The sequence below is a fragment of the Ovis canadensis genome, chromosome 14 (assembly GCF_042477335.2).
Source record: "Ovis canadensis isolate MfBH-ARS-UI-01 breed Bighorn chromosome 14, ARS-UI_OviCan_v2, whole genome shotgun sequence".
In the NCBI taxonomy this organism is placed as follows: domain Eukaryota; kingdom Metazoa; phylum Chordata; class Mammalia; order Artiodactyla; family Bovidae; genus Ovis; species Ovis canadensis.
The window spans coordinates 26,446,594-26,468,889 of NC_091258.1; the positions used below are offsets into that span (position 1 = coordinate 26,446,594).

At 48.4% G+C, this 22,296-nt stretch overlaps 1 protein-coding gene and 1 long non-coding RNA gene across 4 annotated transcripts in view; one reads left to right on the forward strand and one right to left on the reverse strand.

Annotated features, from left to right (window-relative positions):
* KLHDC4 (kelch domain containing 4) overlaps positions 1-9,205 on the reverse strand; it is a 33,003-nt gene extending 23,798 nt beyond the window's left edge. The window contains exons 1-4 of one of the 3 annotated variants that reach the window (XM_069552626.1): positions 7,784-9,205; positions 4,177-4,268; positions 1,625-1,703; positions 950-1,048 (exon numbers count right to left, since the gene is read on the reverse strand). In XM_069552626.1, coding sequence (XP_069408727.1) covers positions 950-1,048; positions 1,625-1,703; positions 4,177-4,268; positions 7,784-7,882 — 369 coding nt within the window. In that variant the 5' untranslated portion in view covers positions 7,883-9,205. Of the gene's footprint in view, positions 1-949; positions 1,049-1,624; positions 1,705-4,176; positions 4,269-7,783 lie in introns of those variants that run through there. The other 2 variants (XM_069552627.1, XM_069552629.1) reach the window with 2 other exon arrangements.
* On the forward strand, positions 8,007-10,355 carry LOC138419727 (uncharacterized). The gene is made up of 2 exons (XR_011249045.1): positions 8,007-8,166; positions 10,181-10,355. It is a non-coding gene; the product is annotated as an uncharacterized lncRNA (long non-coding RNA).
* Positions 10,356-22,296: the final 11,941 nt, after the last annotated feature.

The following is a 22,296-nucleotide window of genomic DNA, read 5'->3' on the forward strand; positions in this document are numbered from 1 at the left end:
ATACTAGTTCTTCAAGGACAGTTAATAACTAATTGAAACAGATAAAACACCACCAAAGAAGCCCCTCAGCCTGCATGCCTGGGGCCCGGGAACTGGCCGGGCATTGGGTGGGGGCACTTAGAGTACTCCTTGCTGGACCAGGACAGGACTCGGTGCTTAGCCTGGAGGCCTGGGTGAACACGTTCTCAGAGCTGGAGTAGGCTCAGGTGAATGGACTTGAACTTATCAAGAGCCATTTACTAATTAAAACCCAGGCTTACTAAGATCTAGGTTCTAAATCAAAAAGCAGTGCACGCTTCTCTTCCAAAATATGAACCAGTCCAAATGGCTGCAAGCCTTGCTGTGCATGAGACGTCGATGCAGTTCAGACAGGCAGGTCCCCCTTGCGGACCCAATTTCAAATCAGGAGGCTACCTCTGAGCACTGAATCAGAAGAACCACAGTGTGGAGGAATGTTTCAGTCACGCCCTGGGAGGCTGACACTGGAGAGGTTTCACTCTTTCAAACTACCTTTTGAGCCCCAACACTGTTTCACATAGTTGTAAGAATGAACGAGAGGACTCCTCTGGTGGTCCAGTGGGTGGGAGTCCGCCTGCCAATGCAAGGAACATGGGTTCTATTCCTGGTCCGGGAAGACTTCACGTGACGCGGAACAACTGTGGCTGTGCGCCACAACTAATGAGCCCGCGTGCCCTAGGGACTCTACTCTGTGATGAGAAAGGCCACCGCAACGAGAACGCACTGCAGCTAGAGAGCAGCCCTCGCTCTTCTCAACTAGAGAAAAGCACATGCAGTAATGAAGACCCAACACAGCCGAAAAATAGGAAAAACACGTTCCAGGCGGAGATAGCAGAGTGAGGAGGTCGCCAGCTCGAAAGTCCGTCATGGAATCCTGCATCAGGACCCCAGCGTGAGGAGAGAGGAGGCCGAAGATCACACAGACACGTACCTGGTGAGCACAGCGCCTCGGAGGTGGGTTGGGAATCTCCACTTTGGTCCAGCTGTCCTTCCTGATGTTGTAGACATAGAGTTCGTTATATAGAAAAGTCTGCAGGAAGGAAGAGGAACATCGCGAACAATGCTTCCACACAAGCAAAGGCAAGCAGAAGGTAGAGCTCAATCACTAGCTCTCCCCGGGCAGTGTGCTTCCTAAGGCCAGTCCCTGGACCCTCCAGGATGGTGACACAAAGACAAAGACCACCTCTGGACCGCCACGCAGGGAAGCTGAACTCAGGACTCTGGAACTATTTCATCTGTATCTCTGAAACACGGGGTTATCTGGTCTGCTCAAAAATAAAACTTATAGTTTTTATGATGTTATCAATTGCTCTACCATGTATCAGCACTTTGCCTATTCAAATACCTCTGGAAACTTATCGTGAGGAAGGACAGCAGGGCGTGGCCCACCTCATGCAGGCAGGGAGAGCTGTGACCCTCAAGGGCCCGCAAGGACCCTGGTGGCTTGTCAAGGACCACACCCCAGGCCTGTCCTGCCGTGTGGAGACAGGACACATGAGGGGGAGTTAAAGGACCAATGGGTATTTGACATCACTGCCTAAAAGGGATTTTCCTCTAAATGAGACTCATGAAAATTTGAAGGGAAAGAATAAAATATATACTTTACTTTTTGGCCATTGAAATATTCACCTCCGAAAAGGATTAATTCATCTTTCTCAGGATGAGCGGAGAGGGAGGCATTTAACCTGCAAGAGACACAAGCAGCAGCTCAACACAATAATCAAACCACGTGACGCCCAAACTGAGGGCCTGTCTCCCTCCCTCCACAGGCTGCACCACCGGGGACCAGCCTGTCCTGAACTTCTGGGAAAGAGGAGCCCGGGCCGAGGACGGAAGCTGAGCCACCGCCCTTAATGGCAGCCTCACCCTCAGGACACTGACACCCAGGCTAGCCTCCCAGGAGGGCCAGGGCCTCTCACACAGCATCTGGCTACAAATCATCAAGAGGGGTGGAGTCGGCGGGCCTACGCCTGTGCCACTCTTCCCAGAGCCATCCTCCTTCACAGCTCGGTCCTCTTCCATCACAACTGAACTGTCTTCAGGGGTCCACTGTTCAAGCGTTTCAGTATGCATCCCAGACTGCTTCCATGTGGAAAACACAAACACCTTTCTGCTTAATTTCACACGTGAGGACGAGGCAACAGCTCTGCAGGAATTTCAAGTGCACCCTGACATCTCAGCAGGAAGCACTGAACGGTATGGCCACAGGGAGGGAAAACATTCTCTGTGCAGAAGCCTCTGGGGCAGTGTTCCCGAGGTGTCCTCTACCACATCAATGCCAAACGGTGCTTCTCAAAGGGAAAGGGAAAACTGTTTTTTTGTTGTTGTTGTTAACTGGGGATTTATTATACACAGAGACATTCTATAGGCTGAGAGACTGTAGTCAAACCCTCAAGTCAAAATAGTGCACCCTGGTCTCCAATACAACCGAGCACCTCGCCCTCACGCTCCCATTAAATTATCTCTGAGCAAAGACGTGGGAATATACACACTTAAACTTGGTGATTTTCATAGATTTTTCCTGTAATTCAATGGAGTGGTAGGAAGTGAGACGGTACTGAAGTGACCCCTGAAAGGTCTGTGTCCCAGCAGATCTCAGCTCTAACACCTGTCCTTTTCCTTCAGGAGGCTGCCCAGTGACCTGGTGACCTAGGGCACTGCCAAGGTTTCAAATTATACTGGAACATTACACCTGACTTTTAGGGCAACATACTTTAAGGCAAATGTCATCCAAAAAAAATCGAACCAAATCAACCCACATTCAAAGTGAGTTCCCTCAGGGGTTCTGCACAGGTAAAGACTTCACAATCTCATGGATTTATCTGCTTCAACAATTCAGATGAACATGTCCACCTACCACATGTGACCCTTAGGCTTGACCCAAAGATAACATGATGAATAAAATGAAAATAAAGCGTGACTCCCAGGGGAATTTATGAACTGAAGGACAGGAGGAACCTCTGGGAGCCTAGGGAAAGCCCCTGGTGTCCGCTCAGGAGTGAGCACACTGCTCCTGACCCTGAAAGGTAAAGACCACATGCCGGGGCGAGGTCGTGGGATTCAGGCCATGCCCTGCACCCCACTGAGGCAGAGGGGACACTCCACCACCTCCCTTCCTGATGTGCTGGGCAAAGGCCTCCACTCAGGCCTGAAGGAAATAAAGCAAATCATTTCTCAGCTTAACAAGGCAGCCCTGGATGCTCGGGAGGTTAGGCATTTCCCCTTCTCTGAAGGGCATGCATCTCCTCGCCAGGGTCACTTGGCCTCCCAGGCTCCTAGCTCGGGGTGCTCTGTGTCCTGGCCATACTCTGCCCGGAGCAGGGATGAGAATGACGGAGCCCTGGGTCCTGCATCCAACCAGAGGACTGCGGGCATTCAAGAGCTGAGGAGGCAAGAACGAAGGGATAAGGAGCCAGGGAAAGACCACAGCCTGCTCCTTCCTCCTCCTTCCACTGGGTCTGAAATCCTACAAAAGATACTGGAGCTCCTCGCATAAACTACAAACCCATCTGAAATGGCTTACAGTTCTATGTTTAATGGTCATGCTTTCCACATGAGAACACAGAAGCGCTATGAATGAGCACAGTGAAAAGCATCGTGATTTTTTAACTTTTGTACGTCTGAGGACCCTTTAAAATCTTCAGACACATGGAGAAGGAAACGGCAACCCACTCTAGTACTCTTGCTCTGGCCTGGGAAATCCCATGAACAGAGGAGCCTGGCAGGCTACAGTCCCTGGGGTCACAAAGGGTTGGACATGACTTAGCAACTAAACAACAACAACATACATGTATGTATGTACAACCGAGGCACTTTGCTGTGTGGCAGAAACTAATAAAACATTGTTTTAAAAAAAAAACCCTCAAACACAGATTGTCACCAGGTGGGGTTTCAAACCCACATAACCTCCCTGATGAGCAGCAGGGCCGGCGGACCTCTTCTCCGTGTTTCCATGTGACAACAGAGCTGGACTGCCTCCCTCCCACTCGTCAGAGGCAGAGGTGAAAAAAGCGTCTTGTCTTGTAGGAGCTCATCTAGTAGCTTCTAATGATGGAAATGCCCAAGTGCCCAGTTACTTAGGAAAACATGGTACCTGTTTCAAGCAGCTTTCCAGTTTCTACCAGAAAACTATCAGAAGCTACCCTGTAGCTTGCTTACCGTGGGGAAGGCGGCGAGCAGGGTGTTTCCACGACCTGAGTCTTTCTGGCATCGAGAGTCTGGAAGTGGGCTATGAGGGCTTCCAGGTCCTCCTGCAGACAGACAAGCAGTTACACATGGCCAAATGCCTGGGTCTGCTCTCCCTGACCCCTTGACCTGACCGGATTAGACCTTGTTCCTTCCACTTAAAAGTCACAGAACCTAACACAGGCACAAACACTCAGCACCTGAGCTTCTGGCACACGGCACACGTCATCTCAGTCCAAACCCTCATTCCCCACACCCACCAAAGGCCTGCTTCTCAGACAAGCCCACCCAATTTCACACCAATACCTCCAATCACCGCTGAAACCGAGGCCCCGGGCCACTAAGTTCATTTATTTAGTTTCCATCTTCTACCAACATAACAAAATGTACGTTCCACGTGACCCAGACATGTCAGTCTGCTAACTGACATGTGCCTGCACACTGCGGGGGGCTCGTCAACTACCAGCTGCAACCAACCTGTGTAAGAACATCTCCACTGTTACAACTACAGACTTAGAGGTTGAGGTGCCTATTTCTGTGCACGCCTGGGCAGTGCTGGAACTCAGACTTCCCACCCCCAGTCCCTGCATTTACGCTAGTGTCCCCCAGCCCACAGGGATGCTGACCCGCCTGTCACGGGAAAGTCTCCCACATGTCCGTCAATGCTCATCCTAGCCCCTGGCTCATGCTGACACCTGGCATCTGTCCCCCATCATTCCTCCCCATTTCACCTCACACCGGCTCTCCCTCAGCTTCCACACTCCGCAGGGCCTCAAAGTCGGTGAGGCGTCCTTCCCACGCCTACATATACTTCCAGGCCATTCTTCCTCCTTCGCCCACCTCATGTCTCACCCCACCTCCTCACTCTCCAGCTGCCCGGGCTCCCTCTTGGCTTCTTTCAGCGGAACATCACTTGCCCTGGGCTTGAACAGCCACCGGCAACCCCCCTCCCCCACTGTACCCCCTTCACCTTCCAGAAGCAGCCACTGTCTGGAACTAAGGGCTCCTGACTCTCAGGCATCTCTCTAGTTACTTTCACTACCCATTAATGTATCCCTAAGCTCTGTACATTACTGTCTCAGGTTTTCCAATTCCATGTAAATGTCATCACACTGAATATTCCCTTGCGACTTGCTTCTTTGCTTTACCCTGCTGAAAGAGCAGCCTGATGCCCCAAGTCTGTTCGCTGTCACGGTGGCAGCGCCACACGGCTTCACCACCCATTCCGCTGCTGCTGAACATCTGACTCAACTCCAAAACTTTACAAGCACTCCTACCATGGCTGCTGGAGGACCTGTCTTTGCAGAGCTGGGGGTAATTTTTCCAAGCTAAATCTTTATGTGTGCAACTGCTATGTTTTATCTGCCATTCTTGCATGTACTGACTCTACTAATTTGCACCCTCACAAAAGTCCACAGAAATACCTGTCATCCTATTACTTCTGTGTAACAGCTGACCTGCTGACTCCAAGTCCCAAGAGCAAAACACGCTCCTTTAGGTACTAAAGACAAGTTACTGAACCACTGGCTCTTTCCAGGAAGGGACAGGTGAACGAGGGACTACTGGAACCTTGATGAACTCAGGTTCCAGTCCAGTGTCATTACCTTCCTTAAGGCGGAAGGGAAGACGGGATCAAGGTGGGAGGGAGGCGTGGTTGCAACAAGCAGGCCTGGAGGGAGAGCTGCTGTGTCAGTCATGGGGCGAGTATCAGCCATGGCCCTGATGCACACCGGGCGAGGTCAGCAGGAAGCACTGAACACCCTGTCACTAGACAGCAGGAGCGACCCTGATGTCTCTGGTTGGGAGCAGGCCTGGTCACCCCCTTCGTTAGAAGCACAGGCCCTGCCGTCTTCTAACCAAGACTTCGGGGTCTTTGGGGTCTTCCTGGGACAGAACCACCCCATCCCACCCCAGCGCACACCCCCGCCATGTCCCCCGCCTACCTCTTGTCTGTAAAAACTTTAGCGTCTCGAGTTCCAAAGAATAAACTTAATCAGAAGCGTGGGAAATTGCAGAAAAGAGTCAAGCAAGACAAAATAAAAGTAACTTAGCCTTAAAGTCAGGACTTGTAGTTCCTCTCCAAGGCCTACAGATAATATTCTGAGCTATGTCCGTTGAGCTGTTTTGCAGACACCGAAACCCCTACCAGGTGGAAGAAGTTAACCACATGCTGCCCACAAGGATGGAGACTCCAGACCAGCTGGAATCAGAAGGTTGAGGACGTTGATTTCCAACTACTTCACCATCAACCAACCAGAAGAATGTCCACGAGCTGATGCTGTGACAGCCCCTTCCCTCACCCTGTCTTTAAAAACCTTCCCTGCAAGCCTTTGGGGAGTGAGCTGCTGAGGAGGCAGAGCCCAGGAGATGCAGGGCGCCCAGGCAGGGTGAAGAAATGGGGCTTCAGCAGGACCATGCAGAAGGGAAGGAATCAATCTGTGTGACTGCCACCTGTGTGCAGATGTCACCAGGTATCTGAGACATGAATTCTGTGCAGAGCAGAACTCTTAAGTTGTCCCTAAAGACCGCTGGCTTAGCCACCTGCCCCTACCCTAGCTGAAAAATGACGGGAGATGGAGAGAGAAAAGAGCCCAACCTCATTATTTGATAGATAACGAAATGGACACACGAATGCCTTAGGAAGAAAAGGGACAAGGGTATGTGGTCAAGAGCTCTGGATGTGAGATGTCTGGTCAAATTTCAGCTCCCGGCCACCTCACAGCCGACCTGCGTAACCTGCTAGCTTCTGATTTCCTGACTGTCAGGTGGAGATGCCAAAGCTACCTAACTCAACTGGCTGTGAGAAAGCCCAGAGAGCACAAAGTCTGGAGACAGCAAACACTCATTAACCATTATAAACTGTCCCGGGTTAGGGAGTCCCTGCTCCTGCTGCTGCTGCTGCTGCTGCTGCTGCTGCTGCTACGTCACTTCAGTCGTGTCCGACCCCATATTCGGCAGCCCACCAGGATCCCCTGTCCCTGGGATTCTCCAGGCAGGAACACTGGAGTGGGTTGCCATTTTCTTTTCCAATGCATGAAAGTGAAAAGCGAAAGTGAAGTCGCTCAGTCATGTCCGACCCTCAGCGACCCCATGGACTGCAGCCTTCCAGGCTCCTCCGTCCATGGGATTTTCCAGGCAGGAGTACTGGAGTGGGGTGCCATTCCCTTCTCCGAGGGAGTCCCTGAGCAACAGTAAATTAGGAACAGAGCGCTCGCCTCTAAGTTTAGCACTGACCCATCTGCAGACCCTGCTAAAGATGTGGAAAGAGAAAGAGGGTAAGAGAAGAAAGAGGGAGGGAGCGAGAGGAAGGGAGAGACAAAGGGAGACAGGGACAGACACAGAGAAAGACACCTGGTCGCCATCAACTGTTATGGAACTTCCCACAGTCCCACTCACTCCACTGATACTCACTGCTCAGGGCTGCCCTGAGGGTCACGTGCCCCGTTTAAAGCCGAGGACTAAGGCTTGCAGAGGTGCTCCGGCTGAGCCCGGCCGCTGCCAGCACCCCTCACAGTGGGGGCCCGGATACGCCCGCGACCCCGGACGAAAGAAGCTTGCCCGCCCCCCCGGGCCCGCTCACCTCCTCCTTCCGCGAGCGCTTGGACACTTTCTTCTCCATCTTAGCGGCCGTCTTCTCCGCCCCGCGGCCCTTCTTCTCTTTCTTGCCCTTTTTGCCCATCGCGCCGGGTCCAAGGAGGCTTCTGAACCGCCTGTGAGATTCTAGCGGCGCGCGGTGCGCGGCGCGCAGGAAATACGTATGGGGCGCGCAGAGAGCGCGTCACTTCCGGTTCGCCTCGCGCGCCTTTCCGGGCGGGTGGTGGGGCCTGCGCCTGGGGATGGCTCCTTCCGTAGGCCTTCCTGGTCCGCCTATACAAACCGGCCTGGGGACCTCCGGCTCGGGGTGGTGTCCGCCTAGAAGCAGCGAGGCCGCGCTCCTTCCCCTTCCCCCTTCAGCTGTACCAGGTACGCGGCGCCTGTCGCTCCGCCGTGTTCAACAATGCTGAGCCCCGTGCACAGTGACTTAGTTGGCTTACTTGGTAGCACGAACCCTTGTGCAAATTAAATGATTGTTGTGGCTTCCTGCCCCGGAGAGACGGTCATGCACTTAAAGGATTCGCAGACCCCGAGCGAAGGTGTAAAACGCGCTAGATACTGTTAGGGGCTGAGGATACTGTGCTCAGCGAGAAAAACAGCCCTGCCCATCCGCCTTCTAGGTGACTGTCCTCAAGTGTACTGTGTGAGGGGACTTGTTTTCTCCATCATGGCGCAGGGCTAATGACCCCTCTCCAAGAGCAGTCAGTTTCCAAGTCTGGAAAACCAAAACTGCCCGCTAGCGTTTGACTAAACGTAATAAATGCGAAAACACACGTATAATACGTGGACTGCTAAGGTTTGGACAGAGCAGAGTGAAAATGCCTCTCATTGCTTAGAAGGCATAATTTCATGCTCAAAATCAGGAAATAGAACAAATTAAGGATAAGGACGAGTAAACCCGCAGCAAAGGGAAAGCATAAACAAGGAAATAATCTTTCCTGCTTTGTGAGTGAACCACCACAAGACTCAACCTTAAATTAAGACCGGCTGGGACCTGGAACCCTTTCCTCAGTGCTCGCACCTGGACAAATGCCTCTTCCATAAACAAAATGCAAAGAAACTATAAGGGATTAAAAATAACTGCACGCATGCATGCACAGTTGGGGCAAATTATGAGCAAGATACAAAAAGACAAAAACCCCAACTGCCACTTCTGAGAAGTCAGAAACGAAAGCGTGGTTACTGTACATGATCCTTGCACACAGCGCCACTAAGGGAATGAGCAAGCCACCACCTCCCACTCCTGGGCCAACCCTACCCTCACCTGTATAAAACCAGCTCACCTGCCCTATCCCCTGTCTGGGAGCAAGCAAGGGAACCTTCTTCTCTGGCTTCTTATCAATTTCTGTTGATTATGAGTGCTGTGCTAAGTCATTTCAGTTGTGTCCAACTCTGCCCACCAACCTCTGATGTTTGTGAGATTATCCAGGCAAGAATACTGGAGTGGGTTGCCAAAGAAGTCCTAGAATCCTGATAGGTAGTGAAATCAACTTAGATCCAATCAATTTATTAATCAGTGAGCAGCCAGGGAGGAATCCTTTTTCAGCCAGCTCCAAGCCTTGTCCATAAACCTAGTCTTCAGGAAGGAAAATATAACTGGGGAACTATGAGGGCGGGGTAGACTAGGATTCAGGCTGCTGCTGTCTCCAGCATTGATGGTAGGAGAATGGGAGGACATTCCAGATGCCAGAGAAAAGAACCAGCTAGAAGTCAGTCAGAAGGGAATGCAGAATTTGACAGGAACCTGGCCCCTGAGCCTGCAGACATAATTACCCTCAACGGTGAGCAACACGGGGTCAAAGCCTCAATACTGCCTCTCGGAAATTGTTCCATTCCCTCTAGTGCAATATGTCTAAGAACGTACCTAATCCTTGTATCCTTTTCCGAGAACTGGGTAATCTGGGGGCAATGCACTTGAAGCAAGATGGCCCTTCAGTCACAGCACATCTGTTTGCAACACATTATAGTGGTCACCTCTTAAGAGCTACCAAAGGGGGATCCTATTCCCTACTGAAGATTTTGAAGGATCTGGTAGATGCAGGATTCAATACTTACATCATCTGAAAGAATCTTGAAGCTAAATTGGAAGGTTCTTGGAATTAATAGTGTCATGGTGATTTACGTGAGGTTGAAACTCTCATTACCAAAAAAGAAGGAGAAGAGAACATTTAAAATGAGATCAGAATCCAAAAATAGTAGAAAGATGAAATACAAAGTCCCATTTTAGTGAAATTCACATTTTTGAAACTTTAATGAATATTCTTAAATCTAACCTTTAGAGCGTAACTTTCATGTAGTCAGGCGCCCTCTGCTGTCTTCAAGTTGAAATCCAGAAGAGAAAAAGAGATGAACAAGGCGTCTAACTTCTAATCATCCTTCCCAGGAACAATCAGCATAACAGGAGAGATGTTCCAAGTGAGCTACAGATGAAGTGGATCTCTGTACTTAACCACCTGGAAAGTGATCATCTTAAACCTGCCCACCTACGGCACAGAACTCCTGAATCAAATGAAATACAATTTTTCAAAACCTTAGAGTAATAAAAAGGAAAATACAAATTTAAGAGATTCTGTGTGCTTCAGAGTGGGGTCACAATGGTTGTGGACTGACAGATGGTCATTTCATTTAACAACATTCACTGGTTACTACAACTTGGCAACGTTGTACCTGCACGCATGAGATAGAAAACAAGACCCAGCCACCAGCTTCGAGGAGATTTTGTTCTAATGAGACAAGCCTGATGGCATTCCTCAAATGCTTTGTGCAATTAAGCTGGGAATAAGGACAGAAGGAGGGGATGGGGGAGAAGGGGAAGAGGGAAGGGAAGGGAAGGAGTGGCTTCAAAACCTTTGTTTCATATGTTTTGTCTGGTTTTCTAGACATTTGAGGGGAAAGGGTAAATCCAGACTCTTTGCTTCATCATGGGTGATAGCAAAATTTTCTCCTTTCTAGGATTCAAGTGTTTAATTTCCAAACATTTGGAGATCTCTTTGTTATTTATTGGCAAATCAATTCATTGATTTGAGAGCTCTTCATTTCCCTTTAATTCTGTTTCAGCTGCATCCTACAAAATTTAATATTTGTGCTTTGATTTTCATTCCGCTCGAGATACTTCCTAATTCCCTTTTTGATTTCTTCTTTGGCCCTTGGGTTGCTTAGAAGTGTGTTAGTTTGTTTCCAGATATTTGGAGATGTTCTAAAGATCCTTCTGGAAAGTAATTTTCTTTTTCTCTAACCCTTTTTATTTTACCTTCCTCTCTATTATCCTGCCTTTTCACTAAGATATGCTTCTTTATTCACCTTGCTTGGAAATGACCAGTCCCCATGAAGCCACGCATGGCAGGATTTCTCTGTCACCCTCCCTTCAGGAGATGCTGTTGCTCCTTTCTCTTCTGGGGCTCCCTTCTCCTTTCCTTTGGCTTTCTTAACCTCTCTTCATTTCCCCCATTTTCCCTGTTTGTCCCTCTGTGCTGCACTTCTGGATAATCTGTCCTTCTGGAAAATTCCTCCTACTTGTTCATGAATTGTTTGCTGAACCCCATCAAATCTGTCTAATTTGTCCATATAACTTGATTATGATTAGTAATTTTCAAAGATTCCATTTTTCTCAAATCTGCTGGATCACTTTTGCAGCTTTCAGTTCCCTGCAGACATTTTCGAGCGTGTCTCGTCCTTAGAGGAAGTATATCAATCGGTTTGTGCTGCAGTGACGCTGCTTCTCTCTTGAAGAACTGCTTGTGAATAACCTTTGAAAGACTTCAGCCAGAGCATCTTTCTCCCAAGGGGAATTGCTTTTGCTGCTGCCAGACAGCCATGGGCACTGCCAGCTCGTGACATCCAGTCCAGATTGTCTTTTGGACAATCCAGGTGATGCAAATTGAGGCTGAAAATCCAAGGAAAGGCTGGGATGTGGTCACAGTGTCTCAGGGACCTTGCCTTCCCACCTTGCTTGGCACTGGGGTAACATCCCCAGTTGCCAGGGTTCTGGGGAGCTAGCTTACTTCTGCTGTGTCAGGATCCTCAGGGAATCTCTGCTCATCTGCAGGGTATCTCTCTGAGATCCACCCCTCTGCCCCCGAGGATTTGCTGAGCTCTCCTTGCACTTCAGAACTTCCCTGGTGGTTCAGATGGTAAAGAATCTGCCTGCAATGTGGGAGACCTGGGTTTGATCCCTGGGTTGGGAAGATCCCCTGGAGGAGAGCAACACACTCCAGTATTCTTGCCTGGAGAATCTCCATGGACAGAGGAGCCTGGCGGGCTACAGTCCCTGGGATTGCAGAGTCGGAACCACTGAGCGACTAACAGCACTCCTTGCACTTCAAGCTTGTTGAACTGAAGTAAAGTGTGGCACTGCCTGCTCGTGCCCAGAAGAGACCCATCCCTGAGCCCAGCCTCTACCCCAGTGTTTTCATATGTACTCCTGGTTAGGTTCCCATCTGGTGATACTTGACTCCTTGTTAGCTTTCCAGTGCCATTAAGAAGATGAGTCTTCCATCGTTAATCCCTCATTTTCTAGTTTGAATAGGAGGATTGGTCCAAATAACCTAGTCTACCATACTGTAGCACTGCTCAGTCTTTAAATGGTATTTTTCAGTGTGTCATTAATATACACTAAAGATTAAAATTTGGAAAATGCAGGCATGTATGATGAAGGAAACCCCAAAGTCACCCACAGTCTTCCTTCCACTCACAAGCATGCTTAGCATGGAGGGAATTCCCTGCTGACTGATACTAAACAAAGATCTGGGATTCCCCTGGTGGTCCAGCAGTTAAGAATCCATCTGCCAATGCAGGGGACACAGGTTCAATCCCTGGTCTGGGAAGATTACATGCTGTGGGACAATAAGCCCGTGTGTCACGGCTACTGAGCCCTCACTCTAGAGCCCATGCTCTGCAGCAAGAGAAACCAGCACAATGAGAAGCCTGCACAGATGCAACTAGAGGACAGCCCCTGATCACTGCAACTAGAGAGAGCCCGCATGCAGCAATGAAAACCCAGCATCCAGCACAGCCAAACATCAATAATGAATTAATTTAGAAAAGCAAAGCCCTGTGTTGTAGTTTCACTCAGCTGCTTGGCTCTCAAGTGCAGGGCCTGCTTCATCCTTGCTTTTGCCAGGCAATAGTGCAGGAAGTGGAACAGGAGACAAAGCCCTGTGGCTGTGCTAACTGCAGCGTCACAGCGAGTCTGGGAGCAAGCAGGGTGTGAGGAAGCTGAGGATCTTGCACGCTGCCCTGTGAGCCTGCAGCCGTGCATCTGTTTACCAGCCACTGTATCCCCTAAACTACCCAGATGCAGCCCGAAGCCAGCTCCCCCGCACATGGGGTTCAGAGGCACCAGCCTAGAGGACATGCGGTCTGTGAAACTGCACATCTGTTCCTAAGGTTAAATTTGTTTTTAAAAAGGTAAAACTTGACCAAATAGTTAGCGATATTGGTGGTTTTTGAGTTTTTAAATCCCTATAACATCACATGGTCTTCCCAGGTGGTTCAGTGGTAAAGAATCCCACTGCCAATGCAGGAGATGTGGGTTCAATCCCTGAGTCTCTGGGGAAGGAAATGCCAATCCTCTCCAGTATTCTTGCCTGGGAAATCCCATGGACAGAAGGAGCCTGGCGGACTACAGTCCATGGGGTCGCAAAAAGTCGGACACCACTTAGTGTCAGCAACAACAATATCACCCTCACAACAATTCTGAGTCTCTGGCCCTTTAATCCTCCCTGACCCAGAAACCAGCTCAGCTTTCAAGCTTGACCATCTCACAGTCAACAATTTATGCTCAGGGTTCATAGCTGTAGCCCCTTAAGTTTCAGCTGCCAGGTTTTGAAAACAGATGGCATTCACTAACCCTCCTAATTCTCCAGAAGAACTGTTCTGAGTACCTTCTCCATCTGGGAGGAGGCCACTTTCTAAAACCCTTCGCGGAAACAAAGCTCAAAAACCCAAGTTGCAGGCGCATCCTCCCATCTGGGGCCACATTCGTGAATGATGCAATTAACAGAAAACACGTAAAATGCAACAAAGAACTTATACATCAACACCTACCTGAGGGCTGGAATGTTGTTAGAGGCATTTAGAAACTGGATAGGAGAATTGATTACACATTGCTTGGTATTTCAAAGGCGTGCCAGGAGTAATGTTCATGTTATCTGATTTCCGAGAAAATCAAGATTTTCCATTAACGCATTTCCTCGAACTGTATGAGCATACTTAAGAGCTTATTGCATCAGTCGTCTGTGTACTGTCTCTTTCGTCCACTAGATGTCAGTCTCCTCAGGCTGTGTCTTACTCCTCTTTGTATCCCCAGGACAAAAATGTTGCTCTCTGTGTTAAACGTTAATAAATTATGAATAAACAGTGAAGGAGTAAAACTTCCCAAGTGACAGTACAACTTAATGCAGAGAACGTTTGTCCAGCACGGTCAGAGTGAGGGTATGTTTCAGTTGGTTAAATATTTCACAGTAATGACCTGTATATAGACCATTCGTTCCCAAAGATGAAGAACCACACACATTTGAAATGAAAACTCAAGGGAGAGAAAAAAAATGAAGATCAAGAAAGATCTATTAGAGAGGAATGTAGGGCCAGTGAGTAAATGGGACGTAGGGCCCTTTGAATAAGATGCCCGTCCTACCTACCTTGTGAAGCAGCTTTGATGGCAAGCTTGATCCTCGCATTGCAAACTTTTAACTCTGCTCCTTAACATCCCCTCTAAGGGATCCAGGGTCAGCTCTCACCCCAATTCATATCTCATCGGTTCAGTTCAGTCGCTCAGTCATGTCCAACTCTTTCCAACCCCATGCACTGCAGCGCACCAACCTTCCCTGTCCATCACCAACTCACAGCTTAATCGAACTCATGTCCTTCTTTCCCAGAATCAGGGTCTTTTCTAATAAGTTGGCTCTTTGCATCAGATGGCCAAAGTATTGGAGTTTCAGCTTCAGCATCTGTCCTTCCAATGACTATTCAAGACTGATTTCCTTTAGGATGGACTGGTTGGATCCTCTTGCAGTCCAAGGCACTCTCAAGAGTCTTCTCCAACACCAACTCAATGTTAAAGCAACAATTCTTCAGTGCTCAGCTTTCTTTACAGTCCAACTCTCACATCCATACATGACCACTGGAAAAACCATAGCTTTGACTAGATGGACCTTTGTTGGCAAAGTAATGTCTCTGCTTTTTAATACGCTGTCCAGGTTGGTCATAGCTTTTCTTCCAAGGAGTAAGTGTCTTTTAATTTCATGGCTGCAGTCACCATCTGCAGTGATTTTGGAACCCAAGAAATAAAGTCTCTCACTGTTTCCATGTTTCCCCATCTATTTGCCATGAAGTAACCGGATCGGATACCATGATCTTAGTTTTCTGAATGTTGAGTTTTAGGTCAACTTTTCGCTCTCCTCTTTCACTTTCATCAAGAGACTAGTTCTTCACTTTCTGCCATCAGGGTGGTGTCATCTGCATGCTTGGTGTATTTTTTTTCCTCATTTCTGTTGACTGAAAGTAAAAGACACAACATAAAAGTTGTCAGTTAGGTGAAAAGACAGCCTTCTGAATGGGAGAAAATAATAGCAAATGAAGCAACTGACAAACAACTAATCTCAAAAATATACAAGCAACTTATGCAGCTCAATTCCAGAAAAATAAACGACCCAATCAAAAAATGGGCCAAAGAACTAAATAGACATTTCTCCAAAGAAGACATACGAATGGCTAACAAACACATGAAAAGATGCTCAACATCACTCATTATTAGAGAAATGCAAATCAAAACCGCAATGAGGTACCACTTCACACCAGTCAGAATGGCTGTGATCCAAAAATCTGCAAGCAATAAATGCTGGAGAGGGTGTGGAGAAAAGGGAACCCTCCTACACTGTTGGTGGGAATGCAAACTAGTACAGCCACTATGGAGAACAGTGTGGAGATTCCTTTAAAAATTGCAAATAGAACTACCTTATGACCCAGCAATCCCACTGCTGGGCATACACACCAAGGAAACCAGAATGGAAAGAGACACATGTACCCCAATGTTCATCGCAGCACTGTTTATAATAGCCAGGACGTGGAAACAACCTAGATGTCCATCAGTAGATGAATGGATAAGAAAGCTGTGGTACATATACACAATGGAGTATTACTCAGCCGTTAAAAAGAATTCATTTGAATCAGTTCTGATGAGATGGATGAAACTGGAGCCAATTATACAGAGTGAAGTAAGCCAGAAAGAAAAACACCAATACAGTATACTAACACATATATATGGAATTTAGGAAGATGGCAATGACGACCCTGTATGCAAGACAGGAAAAAAGACACAGATGTGTATAACGGACTTTTGGACTCAGAGGGAGAGGGAGAGGGTGGGATGATTTGGGAGAATGGCATTCTAACATGTATACTATCATGTAAGAATTGAATCGCCAGTCTATGTCTGACGCAGGATACAGCATGCTTGGGGCTGGTGCATGGGGATGACCCAGAGAGATGTTATGGGGAGGGAGGTGGGAGGAGGGTTCATGTTTGGGAACGCATGTAAGAATTAAAGATTTTAAAATTTAAAAAATAAAAAACTAAAAAAAAAAAAAAAGACTTCATGAAAAAAAAAAGTTGTCAGTTAAGTTTTATTTCCAAAAATGGAGTTTTTAAAGTACCCTTGACATCATTTCTCATATAAATGCTTTCTTCTTTGCAATCACCCTCTGTGGTTTTAGTCTTTTAACTTTATTGAGGTTTTCAACAACTAAATCCAAAATTTCTTGGTAAATGTCACATTGCATTTGAAAATATGTGGGTTATTTTTGTTGCAGGAAGGGGGACCCCTTCCAGGTCCGGAAACTGGGCTCTTGTCCAACACTCGGAAATGAATTGTCGGAGGAGACACATGTGCTGACAAAGCAAGAGATTTTATTGGGAAAGGGCACCCGGGTGGAGAGCAGTAGGGTAAGGGAACCCAGGAGAACTGCTCTGCCGTGTGGCTCGCAGTCTCAGGTTTTATGGTGATGGGATTAGTTTCCGGGTGGTCTTTGGCCAATCATTCTAATTCAGAGTCTTTCCTGGTGGCGCACGCATCACCCAGCCAAGATAGATGCTAGCGAGAGGGATTCTGGGAAGTGGACAGACATGCAGTGTCTCCTTTAGACCTTCCCTGAACTCTCCCATGGGACTTCCCTGGTGGTTCAGAGGTTAAAGCATCTGCCTCCAATGTGGGAGACCCAGGTTCGATCCCTGGGTCGGGAAGATCCCCTGGAGAAGGAAATGGCAACCCACTCCAGTATTCTTGCCTGGAGAATCCCATGGACGGAGAAGCCTAGTAGGTTACAGTTCACGGGGTCGCAAAGAGTCGGACACGACTGAGTGACTTCACCTTACTGAACTCTTCTGGTTAGTGGTGGTTTACTAGTTCTGTATTCCTTATCAGGATCTCCTCTCATAAGACAGCTCATGCAGATGGTTACTATGGTGCCTGGCCAGGGTGGGCGGTTTAATCAGTGTGCTTCCCCTAACATTTTCACTTATTTTTTGATATTGATTTCTAACATAATTCCACAATGATAACAGAAAGGCTCTGTATGATTTCAACACCTTTAGACCATGAAATTTTTGCACCTTGCTTTATGTCCCTGGATATGTTCCAGTGTCTCCTAGTCTATAGTTTATAGGAACTTGAATAGAATTTGTATCTTGCTGCTTTTGTGAAAATTGCATCAATCTTAATTTTGTTGAATTGGTTCGTAGTGCTTTTAAGGTCTCCTATATCCTACTTTTCTGTGTGTTCACTCTATCAATTTTGAGAGTTTGATATTCAAACTCCAACTAAAAATCTTAATTCACCTACTTAAAAAAATAACTGTAATATATAGTGGAACTACACATGACTTTGTTCTGTAGTTCCCAAGTCTCCTGTAAATGTGTTATCATACTTTCATAATTTAAAAAATAAAAAGAAAGCTTTTTTCGGAGACCTTCCTAAGGACTACACCCCTCTCTCTCTCACAGGGCTCTGAGGAACTGCTCCAAAGAGGTGAGGGAAGGGCCAAGACATATAAGAACTTTTTTACTGGAAAAACGTGTAATCAAGCACACAAAGACTGCGGCTAATCACAGAGGAGAGCCGCCTCAAGTTAATGGTTTTACTGTGCTTTTCTATGTAGGACAAGATGTGAGCATCTAGGGTCATTGAAGGTTTTCCTTAGATATTTAACTGAGCTGTCTGGGAGGCCTGCATCCACATCACAGAGTACTTCCTGTTTTTCTCCACCTGATTCCCGCCGCCCCCCACCCAGCTCTGTTGGTGGGCGACTGCCAAAAGCTTGATCCCCATGGAACTGGAGTGGCAGGAGACTGTTTTTCCTTTCCTCTCCTTTCGTCCCTTTCTTCTCTCTTTCCCTTTCTTTCTCCAGCCCCCTTCCTTCCTTAGTATTTTTTGCTCTGGCCTGAGAAGGAAGGCCTGGGGTGGGCAGAGGGAAATTCCACCTCGATGGGCCCTGGAAGCACTGCTGATGCTGAGAGTGAAAATACGTGTGTGTGCCAAGTTGCTTCAGTCACGTCCGACTCTTTGAGACCCTGCGGGCCGTAGCCCGTCAGGCTTCTCTGTCCATAGGAGTCTCCAAGCAGGAATACTGGAGTGGGTTGCCATGACCTCCTCCAGGGAATCTTCCTGACCCAGGGATTGAAGCTGCATCTCCTGCAACTGGTATGTGGATTCTTTACCACTGAGCCACCTGAGAAGCCCCTGCGGCTGAGTGAAAACAAAACAAGTAGATTCTTCGGGAAATGAGTGTAAAGCAGGAAGGCAGGGGCAAAGTGCAACCTTTGAAAGAATGAAGGAATGTTGAGTCTGAAGACACAACATAAACTGATTAGAACCAAATGGGTCTGAGATGGTGGACAAGCTGACCTCCACTGGATCTTGAGCCTCATTATATGCTCATTGTAACACACCAGTAAATGACACACCCACAGGCCCTGTGACAGTTCCAAAGCTGACTGTCAAAGACCAAAACGTGGGTGGTGGCCCAATTCGTGGGAATCGCTGCCTCTTCTCCAAAATAGTTGGAATAATCCTCCCACTCACTGGCCTATGAAACTATAAAAGTTAACAACACCATATTTGGAGGCTGGTCTACAAGGGCTCACACTCTTGTCTTGAAATGTGTTTCTCTCTAAATAAATCCACTCCTTACCTAAGACTTAATCTCTCACTGAATTCTTTCTCCGAGGAGACATCAAGAACCTGAGCGCCATTAAGTCTTAAAACCAGGTGAATGATCTCGGAAGACAGTGGGATTTGGCCAGGTTCTGTTAGGGGGAGACACTGACTGAAACTTCCCACCCTGACAGGCACCATAATAACCATTTGCATGAGTTATTTTATGACAAGAGGTCCTGATAAGGAACACAGAACTAGTTCAGTTCAGTTCAGTTCAGTTCAGTCGCTCAGTAGTGTCTGACTCTTTGCGACCCCATGAACTGCAGCACGCCAGGCCTCCCTGTCCATCACCAACTCCCGGAGTTCACTCAAACTCACGTCCATCGAGTCGGTGACGCCATCCAGCCATCTCATCCTCTGTCGTCCCCTTCTCCTCCTGCCCCCAATCCCTCCCAGCATCAGAGTCTTTTCCAATGAGTCCACTCTTCGCATGAGGTGGCCAAAGCACTGGAGTTTCAGCTTTAGCATCATTCCTTCCAAAGAACACCCAGGGCTGACCTCCTTCAGAATGGACTGGCTGGATCTCCTTGCAGTCCAAGGGACTATTAGCCACCACCAGCCAAAAGAGTTCAGGAAAAGTCAAAAGGAGATGCCATGTGTCCAACCATCTCCCAGAATCCTTCTTGCTGGCGTCCATCTTGGCTGAGCAATGAGTGCACCACCAGGAAGGACCCTGAGTCAGAGTGATTGGCCAAAGAAAACCCAGAAACTACTCCTATCACCGTAAAACCTGAGACTGTGAGCCGCGCGGCAGAGCAGTTCTCCTGGGTTCCCTTACCTTGCTACTTCCTGCCGGGGCGTTCTTCCCAACAGTCTCTTGCTTTGTCAGCTCATGGGTCTCCTCGGACAATTCATTTCCCAGTGTTAGACAAGGGCCTGCTCTCCAGCTCCAGAAGGGGTCCCCCTTCCTGCAACAGTTCGAGTCCCAGCCCCATGGGTTCAAGTCCCAACCTGAGGAACACGGTTTCAGGTGGAGGCTGATCAAAGCGAATGCCAGTGGCATTGCTGTGAAGCTGTGCAAGGCCCCTGTGTTCCTGCCACCTGGACCCTCCCTCCGAAGTGGAAATCCACTCTAAGTGCTTGAATCCCACTGAAATGTCTGCCATCCCAGCCTCTCAAATAGCCTCTCCCCAGGATGACACCATCAACTAATGGTTTGATAAATAATGCAGATTCTTTGCATCACATGTCATCAGGGAAACACAGGTTACAGCAGCTGGGAGACACCCCACACACCGATCAGACCCAGGACACTAACACCCAAGGCTGGTGAGGACGTGTTGCATAGTTTTACATAAGTAATGTTGGGGAAGACATTTTCCTCCATAATCTCCAGTTTCCTCTGGCTGGTCTATGGATCAGATTAACAGGAGAAAAATCAAAGTTTAATAACATGTGTACATAGGAGAGATCCAGAAAAACTGCACAACTCACCAAAATGGCTAAAACCCTCATCTTAAATACCACCTTCAGCTACAGACGGAATAGGATGATGAGTGGAGTGGTTTGGGACATCGAAGGGGCAGAAGATCATTCACCTGGACTGTTTGCTGGGCCAGCAGAGACGATGGGACATGGAGTGGGCTCCGATGGCAGGCCCCGCCGAGTCCCCCGCCCCGCCCAACCATACTCTTGTAGACATCTTCACTGACAGTCCTATTCTGGGAACAAGCCCTCTATCTAAATCCTTTGGGCAGTTGGAGAAAGGTCAAACTTTCTTCCTGAGGCTTTTAGGGCCTTGATTGTCTTCAATTTGAAGTGATTTGCAGGCCAGAGACATTTTGGGTGACAAATTTTGTTCCCCTACAGTAATGTATTTAAAAGAAAATACATAAAAAGAAAGCGAAAGTCGCTCAGTTGTGCCTGACTCCTTGGGACCCTGTGGACTGTATCCCGCCAGGCTCCTCGGTCCATAGGATTCTCCAGGCAGGAATACTGGAGTGGGTTGCCATTTCCTTCTCCAGGGGATCCTCTCAACCCAGGGATCAAACCTGCATATCCTGCTTTTCAGGTGGATTCTTTACCATCTGAGCGACCAAGGGGCCCAGTGTATTTAATGTTACAATCCATTCATCCGCAAAGAGAAGCGAACCTGTAGGAGCGATGCTGTGAAGAAGCCAGGGTACAGTGGGTGGGCTCTCGCGAGCCAATGCCCTCCTCCCAGAAGGTAGGCTTAGGGTACTGTCTCTGGGACACAGACTTGAACCTGCACTCTTGAGCCTGTGGCACTAAGGCTCATGGTGCCACTATAACCCACTTGTAAACCAAGCTGTTATTCGATTCGATAACAGCTGCTTCCTGGCTGGCAGGAGACCTCGTCTTCCTGGGGTATCTCTGAGGTTCCCTGATAAAGACATGGAAACTTCTCTCCCAGCCTGCACCGGTGAGCAGGGACTACAGGCACGCCACAAGGAAGTCAGCTCCACCCACAGCACTCAGGGAAGTGTTCACATTGGTATATGTTCAGTAATAGTAATAAGAGAACAAGCGAAAAAGAGAGAAAACCTGGTCACCAGGCTTGCCACATTAAAAATTACCAGGCACTGGCGGTCCACTGCACGGGACATAGGTTCAGTCCCTGGTCAGGGAACTAAGATCTCGTATGCCTCATAGTGTGGAAAAAAAAAAAAAAATTACCAGGTACGATGTGAAGCAGGCATCCTCTCCATGGCTAACTCCTCCTTACTTCTGACCCTTGACAAGAGGATGCATCGAAGTGTCTGCTGTTAGCATTTCTTGGGGATAATAATAACGACTTGGTGACGATACTCTTGAAAGCAGAAGGGGGTGTCTCGTTTTGTCTGAGCACCAGACTGCTTTGGTCCAAGGCTGGGCACCTCCTGGCCGTCACAGAGCCAGAGACAACCAGACCTCCCCCTGGGCCGGGGGATGAAGGACAGGAGGTGGGCAAAGACTGAGAGAGCTGGGCCCAGTGAGAGCAGACGGTGCCCCCTTAGGGTTGAGGAGCAGCCCTGTGGTCCTAGTGGGTCACCAGCTCCCATGGAGCCAGGCCCTAGACATGTGCTGTGGACACAGTCCCCACAGGTGAAAGGGGCCTGAGGGGCACCCCTCAGCATACACCCTCAGCCTGCAAAGGCGCCCGGGGATAGGAAGGGCCTGCGGCTCCCGTGGGGCACACAGACGGCATAGAAGCTAGGAGGAGCATTCAGTTCAGTTCAGTTCAGTTCAGTTCAGTTCAGTTGCTCAGTTGTGTCCAACTCTGCGACCCTGTGGACTGCAGCACACCAGACTTCCCTGTCCATCACCAACTCCCGGGGTTTACTCAAACT